The 21,312-nt window shown below is 34.1% G+C and overlaps 3 protein-coding genes across 3 annotated transcripts; 1 reads left to right on the top strand and 2 right to left on the bottom strand.

The window, feature by feature from the left end:
• Positions 1 to 1,747: 1,747 nt before the first annotated feature.
• On the bottom strand, positions 1,748 to 6,755 carry Teh2 (tipE homolog 2). Its single transcript, XM_053759501.1, has 2 exons — positions 5,989 to 6,755; positions 1,748 to 4,870 (listed from the first exon to the last, which is right to left on the bottom strand). The coding sequence occupies exons 1-2, from the start codon at positions 6,753 to 6,755 to the stop codon at positions 4,819 to 4,821; spliced, it is 819 nt and encodes a 272-aa protein (XP_053615476.1). The 3' UTR covers positions 1,748 to 4,818.
• A 620-nt stretch (positions 6,756 to 7,375) lies between these two features.
• Positions 7,376 to 17,499, bottom strand: Teh3 (tipE homolog 3). Its single transcript, XM_053759500.1, has 2 exons — positions 17,395 to 17,499; positions 7,376 to 8,798 (listed from the first exon to the last, which is right to left on the bottom strand). Exon 2 carries the CDS (start codon positions 8,684 to 8,686, stop codon positions 7,376 to 7,378), a length of 1,311 nt encoding a protein of 436 aa, XP_053615475.1. The 5' UTR covers positions 8,687 to 8,798; positions 17,395 to 17,499.
• Positions 14,502 to 19,328, top strand: LOC128678156 (general odorant-binding protein 56a). Its single transcript, XM_053759503.1, has 4 exons — positions 14,502 to 14,633; positions 15,583 to 15,693; positions 16,567 to 16,681; positions 18,876 to 19,328. The coding sequence occupies exons 1-4, from the start codon at positions 14,589 to 14,591 to the stop codon at positions 19,004 to 19,006; spliced, it is 402 nt and encodes a 133-aa protein (XP_053615478.1). The 5' UTR covers positions 14,502 to 14,588; the 3' UTR covers positions 19,007 to 19,328.
• Positions 19,329 to 21,312: the final 1,984 nt, after the last annotated feature.

Here is a 21,312-nt window from a genome sequence, read left to right as displayed (position 1 = left end):
ATGCAAAATTTCAAGAAGATTAGCTCAGCAAATAAAGCGTGAAGTTGTAACAAAGTTACTTTCACATACACGAGTTAGTATACTTATCTAAACTTAGGCATAATTAAAATATAATAGAGACAAGAACGGGAATGATGTTTGGCCACTTATACGTCACGAAAACTTTATGGAATATCTGTATGAAGGAAAAATCGAAGCAAGAAGAGGAAAAGGAAAGCCAAGAAGGACATTCCTAGATAAAATAAAAGAGAAGGCGGAGCTCGTGTCGTATAGGGAGGTGAAATCGATGGTTGGAGGACAGAATCAGATGGAAAATGCTCCACCGACAAGAACAAAGTTCTTAAATTAATTGATGATGATGAGTGGGATATGGCATGTTGTTCCTTCATAGAATAGGAACAATCCTGTCCAGCCTCTATGACTGGCAGCTGATAGGCCACATTATAATTCTCAAAGGGCGTTGACGTCAAGAAGGTCGTAAAATCAGCGTCGAATCAAACACGAACCTTTATGATTTAAATAAGGCATTCATGTTTAATTCTTTTGTAAAACATTTTGATTCGATAAATTAAAAAAATATATCACACGAGAATGAGAGAGAGAGAGTGAGATGTGTTATTATATTCTTCAATTGTTAGCTAAGAACCGCTTAGCTAATAATGGTGTCGCTACCTAACGTGTTAGCATACCACAAAATTATTACATTTTATTGATCGATCTACAACATTTTTATGACAGTTTCTTTTCTTCTCCATCTTCTCAACTTCTTCATCTCGTTGTATCGGGGGCTGTGACGTCGTGAAACTTAGCGTCAGCGTAAAAATAACCAAGTTTTGAAATTTTTGCTGTGTATTTGACGACCTCGGTGGCGCAGTGGTAAGGTTCTTGCCACTGAACCGAGAGGTCCCGGGTTCGATCCCCGTTCTGGTCATGATGGAAAATGATCTTTATCTGATTGGACCGGGTCTTGGTTGTTTAGGTATCTATATATGTATATGTTATAAAATATAGTCTCGATGAGTTAGTATCCCATAACACAAGTCTAGAACTCACTTCGGGGCTAGCTCAATCTGAGTGATTCGTCGTAATATATTTATATTTACTTATTTATAAAAAAAATCTCAGGTTAATTATAACCAACAGGAAAATCGTGAATCGAAAATTATTTTTTAAATTATAATTCACAGAAATGTTTATGACTTGCACTGTAGCGGGCTGAACACTGCCACGTGTAATATAATCGATGACAATATTAATTGTGACAAAAACTATAGGTACCTAATCAATATATTCATAAATCTTCCATTACTAAGTGACTGACAGACAACATACAGCCCAACTACTGGGCGTAGGAAGTTGAAATTCGGCATTTGGATTCCCTGGGGAGTGTAGGTGAGGACTAAGAGAGGATTTTTGGAAATTCTACCCTGAAGGGGGTGAAAGGGGTGAAAAACTTTTATAATGAAAGATTTCTATGAAACTCCAACGGGTGCCGTTTGAGTTAGTTACATGAAAAATTTTTGTTGAATTTTTGTTGTTTACAACAAATTAATGAATGCGTGTTTCAGATTTTTCTGAAAATTAACCCTTAATAATAAAGATTGTATGGGACTTAATAAAATTTCCAAAATAAAAAGCTGATAATCGGTAAACATACTCTTCATCATATAGAATTTACTATGAAAATCGCGCGGGCGTAGCCGCGGACAAAAGCTAGTGAAGAATATAATTTAAATGAAACACAAAATTAAAAAACAAGCTTTATTTGTCATAGATTTGTGTCTTTTGCGCCTCATGGTGCAAGTTGTGACTCACAATTATATCTTGCTAAATCTAAAAAGTCACACAATTTATTTTATTAACAGGAAATTGATTATGTACAATAATATGTTCGAATTATTTACAAAAGCTTTCCTTAGATAATTTTTAACCAAAATTTTATATATTGAAAATTGTAAATTTAAATTAAAATTATAAATATTAAATATAATTTATGATTGTAGCAGGTAATACTGCTGAATTAAAAATGCACCAAATCTTTTTATCACATTAGCATGAAAAGAAGAAAATATAGTCGAGAAAAAATAAAAATTACTTCCACAACTAAGATTTATATTCTAACCAATAGAAGAATACGTTCTAACAGAAAAATAAGTAATTTCAGATAAATCTTTTCTTATTCCAATATTAGTTATTCTTGAGTGATATATTATTTTTCAATAATATAATAATTAGACTCTGATAAAATTCTTAAAATTGTTCTGTTAAACTAAACATTTCTACTAAAGGACCTAATTAAACACACTGTTGAAATATATATTAAATAAATGAAATATATACATTTAAATATTAAATATTTAATAATAAAAATAATATTATTATTGAATTTGAAGAATATTATATCTTACATTTTAGAAATATTTTTGTACACAATAAGCGCTAATATCACAAAAATATGGCAGATTTTTAAATACAAGTATAGGTATTTATAGGCTGTATGTATGTGGGAGAAAAATAGTTTTAATCGTTAATATTGTTTTTTTTTTTTTAATTGAAACGGTTTCTTTATGTCGATTGTTATGACGCTCACCCCCCCCCCCCCCCACGTCGTTTGACATGCGTCACTATAAAAACCCTGTACACTGCCCGACGAGACACGCTTTGGTTTCGTCTGCACACCGTGTCAGGTAAATAATAATTCTTTTATTTATATTTATAAATAAATCTATGACTAAATTGTGTAAAATATGTGTATCACAACTTTATTTTAATCTTTTTTGAATGTAATTTATTTTAACATCGAGTTTTTGTGTGTGAAATAGGCAAGTACCTACACATTTTTTGTTATATTTAATGAAATAAACATCGATTATTACCATATTTCGCTAATTTTATTTCTCGCTCCCACATATTGTATACACAATACATTTTATTTAAATAACGTCAAAGAATGTATACATGCATTGGACAAAAATTACTTTTTGTAAGTCAAAAGCGAGTAGCTATAGCAATCGGAAATTCAGATCACCAAAAATATTTTTTAAGTTTGCGTAAAAATATTAATGTATCCAATTCTTCTTTTTCGGGTACTTTATTGCAGATTTATCATTAGATGATAATACTTATTCGACACAGTATCTTTAAACTTTAAATAAATGATGACCGATTAATCGAGTGTCCTAGATTTCGCAGTAGATCTTTTGAACTGTTTCTACGCATGTTTTTATGTATGATTAGCAGAGAGTAGATAAAAAATCTATGCTAAAAACACCTTAATACTATTCTTAGTTGATAGAAATACTATAAATAAACAATTTAATAAATAAATGCATACATTTGTCCGTGAATTGAAAAATATAAATTAAAAAAAAGGAAACAACGAATTGTTACATTTAAGACACAAAAAAAACCTAATTCATATATTAATACAAAAAACTTGTGTATTTTTTAAGTTTGATTAATTTTTCAACCTACCAAATTTGCAAAAGACAACCTACAAAAAGTAAATTGAATTATTTATATAATTTCATAATTCGCGTGTGCGTAAGGAAACAAACATTCGATTTTTGAATTCAATTTTCAAATTTTTACTTTTAAATTCAGCGTACTTTACGCTGAATTTACAACACAAATAAAGGTTTTAAGCCGTTTTGCCAGTAGGTAGATATACTTAGTATAATTTGTGAGAGACTATCTAAATTACATACTATTTTTTACAAACCGGTATAAAGATCCGGAAGCAAATCAATCTTATACAACTATCCGGCATAGCTCAAATTTAGAAAGAGACGCTTTTTCGAAAATAGAATTTTCATAATGGAATTTTCTTAAGGTGATCGAGCACAGTGGTGCCCCCTTTGAAAAATGTCAAAATCAAATTTTTATTATTTATATGTTGTTATTATCGTACGTAAATATTGATTGAACAGTTTATTACTAAAGGGGGCGCCAGTGTGCGCGGCCTGGTGTATTAAGCTGCCCGCCTTCAAAAATTTAATACTGTGTTACAACAACGCTCGTAATATAGAGTTTACTTGAAACGCACAAGAATTATGTACGTATAATGGTTTTTTATGTGTGTATGATAATTTTTACTAAATATTTTTTGAATTTTATAAAAAATATCACAATTTCCAGAATCGGAGTAGCCACTACGAAGCAGCGATTTTTTTTTTTTTCGAGAATTTTTATCTTTAATAATTTAGTAAAACTTTTAAATGCAGCACAGTTTCTTAGCTCTTAAGCAAACGTACGAAGACACAAACTCTCATATGTATATAACCCTGTCACTCTATATTGTCATGCTGTCACTCATAAGGCCCATCGCTGTATGATGTGAATCCATCCATCCACTCCTGTCACAACTGCAAGTCCAACGCGCTAAAAAGCATCTTAGCCGAATTGACCCAGAAAATGTATGTACATTGAAATGTGAGCTAAGAACATCAGTTATAGACATATTTTACATTGGCAATAAATAAGCCTTATGCTCATTTTTCAATTACTTTCTTTTCTTTGGATGGGAGCAGTTCTACAAGTGTCATAAGTCTGCTATATGAGCCACTCAGCTAACAGCCTGTTCAGTCACGCTATCACTCTATACGCTCACGCTGTCACGTCATATTTTTACGCTGTCGTTCTATGTGTTCACGCGTATAGCCACACATACGCCACTCAGCTAACGGCCTGTTCAGTCACGCGATCACTCTATACACTCACGCTGTCACGCTGTCATTCTGTGTCATTTCGCTGTCAGGTTTAGAGCTGGGTGTAGCCGGAGCGGGTGGAGGCACGACGGCGGGCGGCACTCGTTCGGCGTCAGAACACGTCGTCACTTGGATCGTCGTCAAGCTCGCAGAGTAGTTTACTACTGAAATTATAAATATTAATAATATTTATTATGTGATAAATTCATGATCAAATAGATACAAAAATAAGTTTTTATCGATGCGCGTAAAATGAAAGTTTTGTATATATATATTTTTTGTATTAGTCGTGTATAAATATTCTGTTTATTTATTATATCTTGACGTAAAGCAGGTAAATAAATATAATGAAGACCAGTATTGAAAGGTAGATAATACTTGAAGGAAGGAATGATAGCCATAACCAACTTCTATGAAAATCTACAAAATCTTAAAGTATATAGTGCTAGACTCTCTATTGATAATAACACTAGTATTAGGAAGACGACAGTGCGATATTACTATTTAGGTGAAATTTCCGTGTTTAAATTTAATGTTTAAATTTAAATAAAGAAATTGATAAAGAAAACCCAAACCGAAAAGAAAAATAAGTCATTAAACTTATTTTAATAGAGGGCGTTACTACTGGTAAACATTGTGAATCACCTTGAATCATGTGTCTAACTAGACCGCCTTGTATTCACAAAGAATGAAACTATAAAATCAGTGCAATCAGATCATGCACGCAATAAAGTTTATGTAGCAAAAACTATAGTACCGAATCATGTACATACATCCATGACTCAAAACAATTTCCCCATTTCAAATTTTTTATTTTCGACTTTTGGAAGAAATTCTTTATTATCATGGACTATATTTAATTTAAAGTAATTGAATTTAATTAAAATAAACAATTAATTTGATAATTTCAAGCTGTAAACAAATATAAGGCAGTTACAGAAAATCAAGTTAATGGTTACAGTGACTTAAGAGTTTCATATAGAAAATGTATATTATAAAGTTGTTTGTCACGCGGCACAGTGCATTGTTTCAACATGAAACGTACTTGTATGTAACTAGTTCCATGAAACTACAGCGACTAAGATCCATCGCCAAACTTGAAATCACTATCGGACCTGAAAGTCCATTATTCACGCTGGATATTATTATTCCAAATAAAATTCTATCTATCTATTTAAATAAATCAATCGCCCAATTCCAAATCTAGTGTCTACTAAAGAAAAAGTAACTCCTGAAAGATACAAATATACATTGATGGATGAAAATGTGATATTATACTTACTCCTCTTTACTCGCATACGATTCGGCGTGCACTCGCCTATTGCAAGCCCGCTCGCAGCAGCGACAGTGCCAATAGGCCAGCACACTCAAACTAAATACGAAGACCGCTATTGGCAACACCAGTGCTAATATCAGGCCCCTCACTGTCGAGTCCCACGAATACCTGGCCACCACTAAATCTGGCCGAGTCATGCTGTAGTAACACGGGAACACCTTTGGAGCCTTCAGTCCTGCGTATTCGTGGGCAAACACTGAGCAGTTCACCCTCGGTGGATAACCACACCCTTCAGGATTGATTAAGAATTTCAAATCTGTTTCGTCCCAATCCGTCGGCACTGGTATGTTCTCTTCGAACGGTTTCCGTTTCAGATTCACTCTTATTTTGTGGCATTTCGTATGCGCTGTCGTACAGCCCTCTCTGCATGATGCCCAAGTGCAGTTAGTCAGTGTCTCAGCGTGTACATGCTCTGATACCGCGCAGATACCAGCTTCTGGTACGAATTCTGCTAAAATTGTTTGCACCGCTGGTTCTACAACGAATGGTATCAGGAAGAGGAAAGCAAATACTGCAAGTATAGCTGACGTTCCAAGACATAATGACGTGTAGAATTTAAATCTTTCGAAAAAATGCGCTAGCAGCTGCTCCCTTGTTGGCTCCAAAGGTTTGAACTCTGGACTCCCTGGTTCCGCAGAAGCGCCCATAGGCAGTGTGGACCTTTCTGACGCAGCCGGGGAGAGGCTGGCACGAGATCTGCTCATCGAAGACATGAGGGACGTCAGCCAAAAGAAAGCATTGAAAGCATTTAGTCGTCTCTTAGTGAACTAGCCGGACCCTCGCAGAGGAGGGGAACGCCTGGAACAGAGAGAAGACTAGAATAAGTCTAAATAAAACTAATTATTAAAGAAAGAGCAGATGTAGTTTTAATTTTAATTGTTTTAATACGTGTGTTAAACGCGCACGTACCTTAATACTTCGGAAGTTTTGGTGACCACGGATCGTTGTAACATGACCCGAAACATCCGAAGTATGAAAAGTACGTGTGCGTTTAATACCCGTATTAAGCAAGAAATAATGTAAATGTTTGAAATTAGTTTAAGGGAACCGATTGATATTGAAAATAAACGACAGTTTAATATTAACGTAATTTTGGGGCTGTTCAAGTCTTAATTACAATGTTCCCAAAATAAAATACCTACTACTCATAGCACCCCATAAAAGCGAAACATGTAACTATGTCAAGGCCAGTCGTTACGTATTCAATATCAAATGAACTAAAAATATAATATTTATGGTTGCGTAACAGTATTGTACTAAAGCAGTGGGCATTTTATTTAGAATTACATATTACTGATTTAAAAAGTATTTTTGATATCTCACGTGACTGATCTCAGAGTGGAGAAACAGGATCGTTCGGGGACATTTGCATATCAGCTTGAACACCGCCTTTCTTGAAAGCTTTGAATCTCATCTTTGCATCATCACCCACTTCAATTGTCTTTTGACACAGTACTAATGTTATACACGATACAAAAACGAGTACTGTCGGCAAAATCAAAGCTATAATAAATTGACGATAGGTGGCATCTAAATCAAATCTAGCAACAACGATTTCTGGGTCATTTTCAGTGTAGAAGCAAGGAAATCTGGCTTTTGCGTTATGATCGGCACCGTCTCTTCCATAATCTTTGAGAAATTCTTTGCATTCATCGGCCAATGTGTTTACACAGCCTTCTAAATTAATCATCAAGCGACTATCATTAGCTAAAGTAAGTTCTACTTCAGAAGGAGCAATGAAACGGTTCGGAGTGGCTCTTGAGGTATATAAGTATTGGAGATATGTAAAATTGGTTAGATCAGAAATATCGTTGCGAGGTAACAAAGCTGCATTGATACAATCAACAGCAACAACTCCCGACGTGCCATTATGAACTGCATGACATGACAACATTAAAACTTCCTCTCCAGAATCAGTCCAAACCACTGCACCTCCATCCTCTTGAGCTAATTTAGCACATTTAGCTAAAAACACTCTGTCACCACTTAGCACAATCACATTCTTATTACGGGTAGGAATATCAACGCATCTTCGGTCACAATTGTATGGTGTTCTTATTTTTCTACAAGTGCCTCTTGTACAAGAAAACAACCCGTGAACGTCTATACATGTAATCTTCCCTCTTCTTCCAGAACATTTTAATGGCGGATCTGTTTCCCTGAACGCGCATTCGAAGGCATCAGTTATGTTAATACATTTTCCTTCAGTGCAATTGAAGGTTCCTGTTAGATTTCTACATTCGTCACGGATGCAGTGATATTTCTTGGCGTTCTCTTGATCGATTCCATAACATGTTTTATTGGCAGCACTTCCGCATTCGGATAGAAGTAAAGAAGAGCCGTTTCTCCTGACGTTAACGTAGATCTGGATGCAAGCGCCTGATGTTTTGCTCAAACACCATTCTCCGCAAGATCCCCAATCGCAGTTGTCTTTATTGACAGCTCGAGTCGTCGTGCACATAATAGGAACCGGGTCGATGCCTGAGGCTATAGCGCGGGAGTAGGGCATGTAAATAGCCACTGTGAGGTACACAATCGCGACGCAGCTGAGCACAGCTGTCATTTGACATATACATATTGTCCCACATATTTTCTGGTCTTGAGGGGGTATTATCAAGTCCTCGACAGGCGTCGGCTTGGGCATTTTGGAATACCAGCAGCCACCCGCGTCGTTTCACCACTGACGTATTCAGGGGTTGTTTGCGCATGCGCGTTGGCTGTATCGATCGGTCGCAGTGCGGGCAACCCCGAATGTGCTATTTTTTTATAATTCATTGATGTCAACGACCGCGAAACCACTTATAATTATATGTACTAATATAAACATCGCATATATTTTACTTATACTTATTGAATGTATTTGGCACTTTGTTTTATTACTCGAATCATTATTTATCCTTGTCTAATAAATAAAGCAATTTACTAGGTACATGTATACGTACATAAGCGAGGGAGAGCTAAAAATAGAATTATGTGTTGTAAGCATTTGTATTGATTATTTTATATTTTTTGACAATAAATTCGGTCTAGAACTATTTAATGTCTGCAATCGCAAGATCAATAACTGCACATTACTTTAAAAACACATGAGTTCTTGATGTTGTTGATATTTTTTATATATTATAACAAGAAATGTAATTATATTTATCATTGTATTTAGGTTTTAGACTTATGTGTAGATTTATAGTAAGTATGGAATTAGTTTTTCCTGTGTATGAGTAGATTTGAAGCCTATGTTGCGAAACATGTCAATACAGGAAACAGCAAAATATTTATTTTGTGAATACGTTTATTGTGCAACTTAATCGATTACTTCGTAATAATTTTTAAGAGTTTGATACTATAGAATTCTACACAATATTGGATATTATATCTACCTTAATATATTCTAATATACTACACGAATAAGTGAATATTACCTTGTTTTTGTCTGAAACGCCAACTAATCAATTTCTATTTCTGCGTGGAGTTCATTTCGTATTCATGTTCAATTTTTTCACATAACGTTCAAAAATAGCAAATGAATTAGCGATAATTTTATATTTTGTCACAGTAAATTGTTGTTTTTCGACGTTCCACCCCGTTGTAAAATAACTAACGCGAAGTTAGTTGCGTATTGCCTGCGCAGTGCGGGGTTGCCTGTACTGTGAACGAGACATCAACCTTACCAGATTCATTGTGAATTCACCTCTATTACCGCGGCATAGAATCCATGTTAATTTACCCTTGACATGCAGTTAACCGTACCACAGGTCTGATTTTGTTTTGGCGCTTTACTGCATAAAGTAGTATGGCATCATCACAATCATTATATATATATTATAATCTATGTTTCGAAATTGAACACTGTTGGGACAAATGTTTATGCCAGTGCTCATAATTTTGTTAAGCTACAGCTCTCACAACCATAAATAATTTTAAAAATTTTAAGTTAAAAAAAAATATTGACGTTTGCAATGGTCTTGAAATAGAATGACCTTTATAATAATAATATAATAATAATAATAACTTTATTTCAGACACATTCAAATTACATAGTCCAGAGTTGTTAGTAAAGTCTTATGTAGGTACTAATGTTAGTAATAATTGGACACATTATTATTAAAACTAGAATGGAGCTGTGTCCAGTGACATAAAAAGTAAGTCATATCATTCATTGTCAATAACAAAGCAACCAGTTATAAAATAATTAATTGATTTAATAAGTTGATAAAAATCACGAAAAATAAACAACAAAACTTATTTAACTTTGCAATGAAATATTAAAAAATGTTATTATACGAAGAAAATTGATTAAAGTTTTAAATTATCACAGTTTGCAAATTAAAGCCTTTGTTTTTCTTTACATTGTTTTGGTTGAAATTCTGTATTTATTTATTGCTATAAATAAGATATATATTTTGAATGAAATTATGTATAAAAATTTTAAAATTAAAAATATATTTTCAAAGACGCCGCATAAAGTTTGAACTAGGTTTTTCTACATAAATAAACCCGATTATAACCAAACTGAATACAATTTAGGTAGCTGTACACATAATTCTATTTTCAAAACATGTCTTGAAAATTCTCACCGCAAATCTTTGAGCGCAGTTCCATTTTCAAAAATAATTCAATTTGTTCATAAATGGACACTTTCAATTTGTTTACTACATATTTTTGAGCACGTGTCTTCGTGGCCAGTATTTTCTTACGTGTAAGTGAAGTTTGTTGTAGTCAAGTCTCCATATGGCGCATGCCTGTGTCTCTGCCAGAAACCATTGTTTGCAACATTTTCATCGACTTTTGAATTAATACATTTGGATTGATATCAAAATATTTCTCTGTCAATGCCGATTATTGTATTAAGTTATTTATTTGTATTTTAGTGGACAGGACTTTAAATTGAGTGAAAATGAAAAACTGCAGCTTTTATTTAACTGGCAATATAATATGTTTGTATCTTATCAAATATTTTAAATCAATTTTGAAGCAGATATTTTCAACCGATTAAGCTAAAATTTTGTTAATTGGATGACATGTTCAGTTTGGATGACAATACATTATTATGATAAGCATGTGCACCCAGGAACGGCTCCCGACGAGGGAACTCCTCAACGGGTTACTACAAGATTTCTTTGTCACGCATTGAAATCAATAATATCCTTCTAACAAAAATAAAAGCATGTGTCAAAAAGTAATTTTTGTAAAAACATATTATTATTTATTCCCAAGGAGGTAAGTAGGAAATAACTGTCGTGCGTAGAGAGAGAAGAGAAAGAGAGAGAAGAGAGAGAGAGAGTATAGATAAATAGTTATAATATTCCCAGAGACTGGTGGGGTCAATGGACAAGCCGACGATGTCAGTGAGCGATTACTGCATTATGTAGTTACTGTTATTGTCCAATCGCAATTTATCAGTTAAGCCGGTACATGGTAGGTACAGGACTTGCTTTTGTTATTCACAAGCAACCCAGCCATACTTTGCTTGTAAATGTATCATAAAATTAAAAATCTATATGATAAAAAAAAAATATTTATCGATTTCTAGAATTGAATCCTTACGTTTCTAATCGTATGTTTATTTGATTATTATGCTAATCATAAAGAGAGATTTATATATTATATATGTTAATCATAAAAAGGTTCTCATTTCTATTCAGAAATACAATTAAATAAAATAAACTGTGAAGTGAATTGGATACACACACCGGGAGGTTCCGTATAGACTTAAATTACCTCTTTTTGTGATAAGCAACAGCTGAATCTAGAAAGACCATAAAATAATGCTTTATTTTAATTTTTTTATAGTATAACATTTTTAGAACAATATATATATATATATATATATATATATATATATATATATATATATATATATATTCTACTGAATAACCTTATTCTACTTTTTTTTTATGGTCTTTCTATTAATATCACACATTTTACAAATTAGATTTCTAATATAGCTGAAAAAGATCGCAAGCCCATGTATTTGATATTAGATGTTGCCCGGGGCTTCGCTCCCGTGGGAATTTTGGGATAAAATATAGTCTATATAAATCTTGTATAATGTACCTTTCTAATGGTGAAAGAATTTTTGAAATGGGTTCGGTAATTTCGGAGATTCCCACCTCAAACATTCAAACTCACAAATGCTTACCTCTTCATAATAATTATAGATAAATTTCAACTTAATACACCAACGTGTTTCTGGAAAAAAATATCTTGAACACTACAAGGGTTCCATCTTTGTGGCACTGAACCCTAAAATTAGAGTGCTTACATCTGAATAATAAGTAAGACAAAAAGACGTGTGTATCCAGTTTATAAAATTGAACACATTTAACGTAGATTACACTGGCTTGTAGAAAAAAATTATACAGTTTTTATAAAACCTTGCAAAACAAGTCTATTTCGAGGCCTACACTAGCTCTGGCACTGGCTGTAGCCTGTCACTAAATCGGTAAAAACATATAAAATGCACGATTTTATTTAAAAACGAATATAAATATTTTAGTGCACGATTCTCTATCGGGTCTCGTAATTTTTTGGTCACAATCTAATGACAAGATTGTACACTATCGGGAAAAATTTTGGCAAATTTTGACGGGGATTTGACTTGGCATACATTGCTTGTTTTCTAATGCTGTGCCGTATTTTCATACAAACTATGCAAGATTAAGTAATTCGTGTTGGCATCTATCCGAATTCAGGTACATCTAATGTGTAGCCAGAATAAGGACCTGCTATCCTATCCTACCAATATTATAAATGTGAAAGTTTTTTGACGATGTGTATCTATATGTATGTTTATTTCTCTTTCACGCAAAATCTACTTGACGGATTGTTATAAAATTTAGTACACGTATAGAATATAACCTGAATTTTTATTCCGAAATGTCAACAGGCGCAGATAGTTATTTTATATAATCATTTTTTCGAATGATGTCTGTCAAAAATATCACGTTACATAACGTTCGCTATAATTTTAGTCGATAAGTATAAAATGTCTTTTATAAATCTTAGCTATATTCAGAGTTTTGTGGTAATTTTTACGCACCACGGGCTTCGCGGCTTCGCAGCACCGAACGCAACCAGGAACATGAAAAGATTACAAAGAGAAAGAAAGAAAGAATTTTTTAATTTTAGCAAGTTTTTATGCATTACTAGCGGCCCGTCCCGGCTTCGCTCGGGTAAAAACATAAAAAATTATACACCTAAACCTTCCTCAATAATCACATGAAAATAGTGGAAACCGCATGGAAAATCCGTGCAGTAGTTTTTGAGTTTATCGCGAACAGACAGACAGAGAGACAGACGCCTTAAACGACTTTGTGTTAAATATGTAAGGAAGGACGTTCCTGGTCCCAAGCAAGTTATATCTACATGCGACATCGGAAGGTTAAAAACCGGTAAATTCGTATAAATATAACACCTAGTGTGGACGGTTGCGGAGAAATATCGCAAGTTAGAACAAGATCATTCCAGAGCTCTCTACCTACGCACTGCTCACAGGTGTGCCAAACATTTTCTACTCACAGAATAAAAGTCGTGGCATTTAATTCCCGCCTTAAATAAAATAAATAAATATAAATATATTACGACAAAATGAGCACATTGACACAGATTGAGCTAGCCCCAAAGTAAGTTCGAGACTTGTGGTTATGGGATACTAACTCAACGATACTATATTTTATAACAAATACGTACCTATATAGATAAAATATCATTTTCTATCATGACCGACCGGGAATCGAACTCGGGACCTCTCAGTTCAGAGGCAAACACATTACCACTGCGCCACCGAGGTCGTCAAAAATAGAACAACACAGTAGTTAAAGTAGTATACTATATATATATGTATACATTGTATGTAAAGCGATTGAAGTATTAGCTGTTTGATTAATAGGCAACAACAGAATTCACAAAAGGATTGACGTCATGCACGCGGACATAAAATCATAGCTGACAAATCTTCAAAATGTAAAAGTTATTTATTAGCGTTGAGAACTGACTTCGAGGCGTCACACCCAGGTAAAGCGGAAACACACGAAGATTAAATATTATTAAAACGCTGAACGCGACATTTTTGGCTCGTAATGTGTTATACCGACTCCATTGGTTTTTCAACCGGCATTGAGTTTTCATTGCGGTAAATAAACGCATATTAACAACGCAATGTTCATTCGCATCGGCATGTGTTTGAGTTTGGCTACAGCTAGCATGAGAATCAAACCCTTTCACGTATTAGTGTCCGTGAGAGACACAAAGGAAGTTTAATTGTTATAACGTCTGTAGGTGTAAAGGGTTAATCTCCCATCGGAGGCGATAGGTACGATATTGATACGTGGCCGTTGGCATTATTTCCAACAGTTCCTCTTAACAGACCCTATTACAAAGACGATAAGAAACGCACAAAATGATCCCACATATTTCTATCAACAACCATAATGTTCATCACCCCTGCTTGTCCCGTATTCCCGCACCCATTATCCTGATCGGGACCATCGCCTATATATATACTCGTTTGTCTGTACGTCCATCAGTTTGGTAAGCCCTTAGCCAACATGAAAACCTTTATCGTATTCGCTGTCTGCCTCGTCCTGGCTCAGGTAAGTGCTTAATTTATTTATTTTGCTATTTAATGGGAAAAATATACAACAAGCCAATCATAACAGGAACCAATCAATACTATTATACTATTAAGTATTATAAAGAGGCGTTTGTTGGTTTGTATTTTTGGGCGGGTAATCTCCGACGATACCGAACCGATTTCAAAAATTCTTTCACCATTAGAAAAGTATATTATCCATTAGGATTGCTATAGGCCATATTTTATCTTATAACTCCCACGGGAGCGAGGCCCCGGGCAAAATCTAGTACTGTTTAAATTAATTTTATTCTTGAATGTGGTCGTTCTGAAATGCTATGTCTTGCCTTAAAAATGACTCATTTATATACTAAAACTAGCAGCTTTTCCAATCCAGGCTTCTCTCGGGTAAAACCATGTAAATTATACACCCAAACGGCTACTATAAAACCCACTATCTATTATAAACAAATAAATATATTAGGCCAAATCACACAGATTGAGCTGGCCCCAAAGTAAGTTCGAGACTTGTGTTATGGGATACTAACTCAACGATACTATATTTTTATAACAAATACATATTAAATAGATAAACATCCAAGACCCGGGCCAATCAGAAAAAGATCATTTTCCATCATGACCCAAACGGGGATCGAACCCGGGACCTCTCGGTTCAGAAGCAAGCACTTTACCACAAAGCCACCGAGATCGTCAAACCATAACTTTAAATTATAAAACTCGTATCAAAATGCGTTGTGTAGTTTAGATCTATGCATGCATAGGGACAGACAGCGGGAAGCGACTTTGTTTCATAATACGTAGTGATAGTGATTATTTATTTATATATATATATATTTCAACACATATAATTACAAACTTTACTGCTAACAGTGTACAAAAACCAAATAATTAGGTTTGCACTTTGACGTACTTTTTAATAAGCACATAAATAACTGATTATTCTTCTCCAGGCCCTGACAGATGAGCAGAAGGAGAAGCTGAAGAAGCACAGGACGGAATGTCTCGCGGAAACCAAGCCTGACGAGCAGCTAGTCAACAAGCTAAAGACTGGAGACTTCAAGGTATACCTAGTATAGTGTAGTAGATATAATAGTATTAGTGTTATGTGTGTACTGCTATAGGTGAAGCTGCGCGATGGCTGCCTCAAGCCTCAAATATGTGTGAAAAGGTACTAAATTCCTGGGTGAATTTCACGACCATTTTGAACACCGCCGTCGTGGGCTGTCATTAATGTTTATTAAATTGTAGCATACACAGTAATCAATTTAATTATCCTATTTTATAAATAAGTAAAGTACTGGTACAATGTTCATTTTATAAATGTTTAATTAAAAAAGAATGATTCTTTATTTTAAAAAAAATGTGGGACACTAATGAAACGCTACACGCCGCGTTCAAACAGTCGTGAAATTCACCCTCCAACTAATATTATAAATGCGAAAGGTTGTGAGGATATGTGTATACGAGGATATATTGTGAGGATATGTAAGTACGTTTGTTACGCTTTCTTCAAAATCTACTGGACCGATTGTTATGATATTTAGTGCACGGGTAGAATATAACCTGGATTCATCATTAATTTTATCCCGAACTTCCCACGGGAGCGAAGCCCCGGGGCGCAACTAGTACTATATCATTTAAAATTTGACGTGAAAAAGTGCCTTTGGAGGTCTGACTTTTGAATAAATACTTTGACTTTGACCGCGAGTGAAGTATAAAGGACGTGCACAAATTATGGGCACATGCAAAATTATTTTTACGCTGACCCGAGCTTCGCCTCGCCAGTCTGGCTGGCAGGCTGTTCCCGGGAACATGAACATGATGATAATGAGATAAGAGATCTTAGAGGCACTAAAATCATAACTTATCAAGCACACTGTTCTACTCGTACTATACGTTTTGATACAACTATTCAAATGATATAACGTTTGCAGACAGAAAACGAACCACTCAAGAAATACGCGCTGTGCATGCTGGTGAAGTCAGAACTGATGACAAAAGACGGTAAATTCAAAAAGGATGTCGCTCTTGCAAAGGTTCCTAACGCAGGTTAGTTATATATACCTATATATTGTTAATTTAAGAACTGTGTGTGTTTACGGTGATCTTTCTTGCACTTGAGTTTTTTCCGATTGGTTCCTCAGCTATTAATCGTAGGAGCTCAGAATCAGCTAAATGTATGTAATGTAATGTGGAGTATTTTTCATTTTACTCTATTTTTTTTTCCATTACAATAAATACTATATTTTTGTAATTCTTAACTGTAACTGTAAAAGCCCAGGGGGCTTACGTGCGATCCAGTTCAGGACCAAAAAACTGAGCTACATCGCGAATTTCATCGCGATTCATTTTAGTTTCTTAAATTGAACTGAGTTGCATTGGAATCGCTCCGTAGAAATTGATGGTATGATTGATTTTTTGACCAGCCACTTACCTGACCCTCATAAGAATATTCTATGGTCTCTATATGGCGGATACCAAACGACGCAAATTCAACTATATTATATATTATACTCTGTCATACTAATAAAACATATATACTTAAAAATAAGAAGTTGGTTCATCAAAATAAAAATATAATATCCTTACTAAAATTAAGTACTTTTGATAATCAGCAATAAGTTTTATAAAACTATTAAGTTAGTTAACATTATTTTATATTCCTATTTTATTGGTCGCTGCTTTTAACTCCTAGCTTTTAACTAAAACTGTCATAGAAAAGTACCAATTTATAACAAAAATATCGCACGTTTGACGCAAACCTCTTTCTTTTTTGTTCCCACAAATAATATTATCGCATTCACAATCACAAAATACAACTACACAGATTTTAAAATGGCAAATAAAATCACATTTGAATGGTCGCCGCTACAGTCAGAGCTGCGAATGAGCAACGTCGTTCCGAAACACAGACAGAACTGACTAAACGGGAAATGATGAATTCTGTGAGTTATCTCGTTTCGTTAATAACATAATGTAATATAGTGGATGATGACATACAAATTTTAAAATGTACTTTTAAAATGACAAATCACTGAATTATTTTTTTTTTTTATTAATAGTCCCGACGAGATAAAGAAACTGATATAGGAACAAATTAGGTGTAATATTAGTTACTAGTGATTTAGAAGTGACTAGCGACCCATCCCGACTTCACTCTGCAAAAACCATAATAAACTATAGTAGGTACACCTAAATCATCCTCAAAAATTACACGATTATTATAAAACCCACATTAAAATCCGTTGCGTAGTTTTAAAGATCAAAGCATAAAGACATAGGGACAAACAGACGGCGGAAAGCGACTTTGTTTTATACTCTGTAGTGATAAATTAATCATCATTGGGAGGACTATACACAGTTGGGAGGACGAGGATCAATTTATGCAATGCACGTCCTGTAGGACGTGCATTGCTGGATGAGTCTCTCATAAAAGTTAAAAGTAGAAAGAATTGAAGCATCTTGTTATTTTCCATGTACTGGGGGCTTACCATCATCTCTTGCGGCCTAAACTGAACTGCATCGCAAATTCGTACCGTCGACTTAATTTTTTGTACGAATGCGATTCATTTTAGGTTCCTAAATTGAACTGAGTTGCATTGGAAAGTTGATGGTAGGCCTGCTACGTAGTTATTTAATTAATCATTAATAAAAATGAGAGCTTGAGATATATATATATAGGTGTGCATTCAATGTTCCATCAAAATCTTCGTCTAACAAAACTTTAAAAAGATATAGAAATAGTAAACAATGACAATTACGAGTACATGCTAATATTATAAAAGCGAAAGTCTGTCTGCTTGTTCCATTTTCACGGCGAAACCGCTAGATCGCTTTTAATGAAAATTGTTATGCACATAGTTAAGACTTCATTTATACAAACATAGGCTAGTTTTTTTTTTCAAAAATCAACTTAAAATTGGGTGAAATTTTGTATGAAAATCATATTTGTTCCGCTTTCGCAGTGAAATTCAACCGGGCGAAGCCGCGGGCTAAAGCTACAACAATAACAATACAATAGTAATAATAGGATATAATAACGTTCTTGCCATCTGGCATATGTTACTAAACTAATATTAGAGTAATATAAATGATAATAAAAATATTAATATAATTTATATTAATATGTAATATATAAATAATAATAATACTATAAATATTTAAAGACCTCTTGTCTTTAAATATTTATAGGATAATAGAACAATTAATCTGTATTTCTTAATTTATGATTATCTATACACAGCTGACAAGCCCAACGTTGAGAAGCTAATTGACGCTTGCCTAGCCAACAAGGGCAGCACACCACAACAGACAGCATGGAACTACGTGAAATGCTACCACGAGAAGGATCCCAAACACGCCATCTTCCTATAAATCGGACTCGCCAATCGGAATTACTGACAAATTGAACTTACAGGCCAATTGGATAATTCAATCGGTGGAAACGCTCAATTGTATTATTCAAATTTCGAACATGCTCAACGTTCTTTTTCATGCAATAATGTTTTTAATGTTCCTTGTGTTGATATTTTTAAACTGTCATAAACCGATTTTGAGATTGTCAAAGTTTACCATCTGATTAGAAAGTTGCGATTTTTAAAATGATACAGGGTTTAGTTTCAGATAATACTTAGTTTAAAGTTGACTGCCTGAGCGATTTTAATTAGATGTCAAAATAAATTGATAAGTTGCAGTATTTTTAGTTGTTTTTATTTTCCTGGTGAAGTCGTGTGTGTGTATGATGGTGGGGAAGAAACAGTGCTAAGAAATAATTACGGTACAGTAAAATCCAATGACACTGTAAAAACATCAATTATAAGTGATTATTATTCTCTTTAATAATTAAAAAATAACACGAAACGTAATTAACATCGCATACCTATATAGCGCTTAATTGTTCACCGGGCTTCATAGCGTCACAGGCGCGAATTTATGAAGTAACACTTCAGATGAGAAAGAGCTATATAACATCTGCATCAGCTATCCATGCTCATTAGTGGTAATTATTTATTTCATTATATTTATATTAATATACCACTATGCGTAACAATACTGCCTATTGCTAATTATTATATAATCTAAAATCTCTAGTGTGGATAATACTGCTTGTCTTGTTATGTTTGATAGCTTATATTTGAAAGATTAATTTATGCTACTCAACTGAATTTAGTTTGTAGCTTGTGAGTTGTTTGTAGCTTGTGTGAAATAACTATAAATATAAAAATTGACGAGAAAAAGTGCCCGTGAAGGTCTAATTTCTGAATAAATGATATGAATTTGAATGCATTTGGAACTGAATAATTTGTTTTTTTTTTTCAATTTTAATTTTAATTTTTCACTTATACTTCCATAATCATCATCCGCAGCTTTCTGTGACCCACATCTAAGGTTTAGGCCTTGTTCAGACTATGGCAAGTCTTCTTTAGTCCTCGGCCATTCTTACTCTATTCTCACCATCAGTTTCCTCGTCGACCTCACTTATAAAGAGTTTTAAATATGACAATAATTGCTCAGGTTCCTCAAAGCGACGCGCGTTCGCGCTCATTCCTATAAATGTATCGTCTACACCATGAGTCAAACAGTCCACAGCATAACGTCCTTGAAATTTACACTTATTAATCCAAAACATCTTTTCATAATAATAAAGGTCTAACCGTTCTCCCACTATACAACGGACCTGCAACATCTTATCTATAAGTGCACCATAATTCTCAGTGTATTGAAAAGTTGCTATCAACTTTTCCATCCATTGCTCCCATGTGTACAAAATCGTCGGGTGACTGTGTAACCATGCATTTTAGCCATGCCCGTTAATTTTGGTAATGCATGTTGACAAGTTTCTGTGTCATTCCAGGAAAATATAATCGCACATTCGTTAATTTTGCGTATCCAAGTTTCGATATCTTGACGATCGTCATCCGGGTCAAACTCGAGAATAATATTTTCATATGTACAAAATTGCATAAAGTTGTTTGTGCATACATATGATGTTGGATTCACTTGTGCCCTCTGAGCATCAACTAATGAAGGTGAACGACTTCGTGACTTATTTCTTTTACGATAGGTTCTTGATAGTGATCTACTCTTATGAGTAGATCTTTCAGATTCCTTTTTGATTTTAGAGTGCTTCTTTGTGTTTTTAATCTGTTTGAACCGTTCATTGCTTGTAGAAGAACTGCGGCTAGACGATTCACGGCGGTTATTTGGTGTTAACTTACGCTTACGAGATCCTTCTTCAGACTCCATAGTTAACAAAAATGTTTCTTAGATTCAAACAACTTCTTGTTTTAACCAAAAGTATCAATAGATAAGTATCTTAATGCTATAGTTTCCTCACTTTGTTCACTTTTGTGGCAAATCACTATACAAAAATTATATTCATTTGCAAATTATTCTATAAATAAACAGATTAGCCGGTGCTTTTCTCACCGAGCATAAATCATTCAAAATTGTCGTTAGAGCCACAAATATAGGTACGAAAATAAACGGAAACCTTTTAGATGTATTTGTTTTAGAGGTAGTAAACAATTTCCACTCAATTTGATAAGAGTAAATCATAATATCTCACTATAATTATAAGAACTTACGTCCAAGGAGAATTATAACCTATCTGCGACGTAGGTATCATTTTTTTATGATGACCATAGATACAGCATGCTTTTAGGGTTGCACTATCCGAA

This window comes from Plodia interpunctella, chromosome 19, assembly GCF_027563975.2.
Source record: "Plodia interpunctella isolate USDA-ARS_2022_Savannah chromosome 19, ilPloInte3.2, whole genome shotgun sequence".
In the NCBI taxonomy this organism is placed as follows: Eukaryota; Metazoa; Arthropoda; class Insecta; order Lepidoptera; family Pyralidae; genus Plodia; species Plodia interpunctella.
This window is presented reverse-complemented; position numbering and strand designations above follow the sequence as displayed.

Bases quoted from the DNA above. Each gene is read 5' to 3' on its own strand.
- Teh2 (XM_053759501.1), bottom strand. From the start codon at position 6,755: ATGTCTTCGATGAGCAGATCTCGTGCCAGCCTCTCCCCGGCTGCGTCA. The intron at 4,871-5,988 runs GTAAGTATAATA...TTATAATTTCAG, and splicing joins TCGTATGCGAGTAAAGAGGA to TAGTAAACTACTCTGCGAGC.
- LOC128678156 (XM_053759503.1), top strand. From the start codon at position 14,589: ATGAAAACCTTTATCGTATTCGCTGTCTGCCTCGTCCTGGCTCAG. The intron at 15,694-16,566 runs GTATACCTAGTA...TAACGTTTGCAG, and splicing joins TAAAGACTGGAGACTTCAAG to ACAGAAAACGAACCACTCAA. The intron at 16,682-18,875 runs GTTAGTTATATA...ATCTATACACAG, and splicing joins TGCAAAGGTTCCTAACGCAG to CTGACAAGCCCAACGTTGAG.
- Teh3 (XM_053759500.1), bottom strand. From the start codon at position 8,686: ATGCCCAAGCCGACGCCTGTCGAGGACTTGATAATACCCCCTCAAGAC.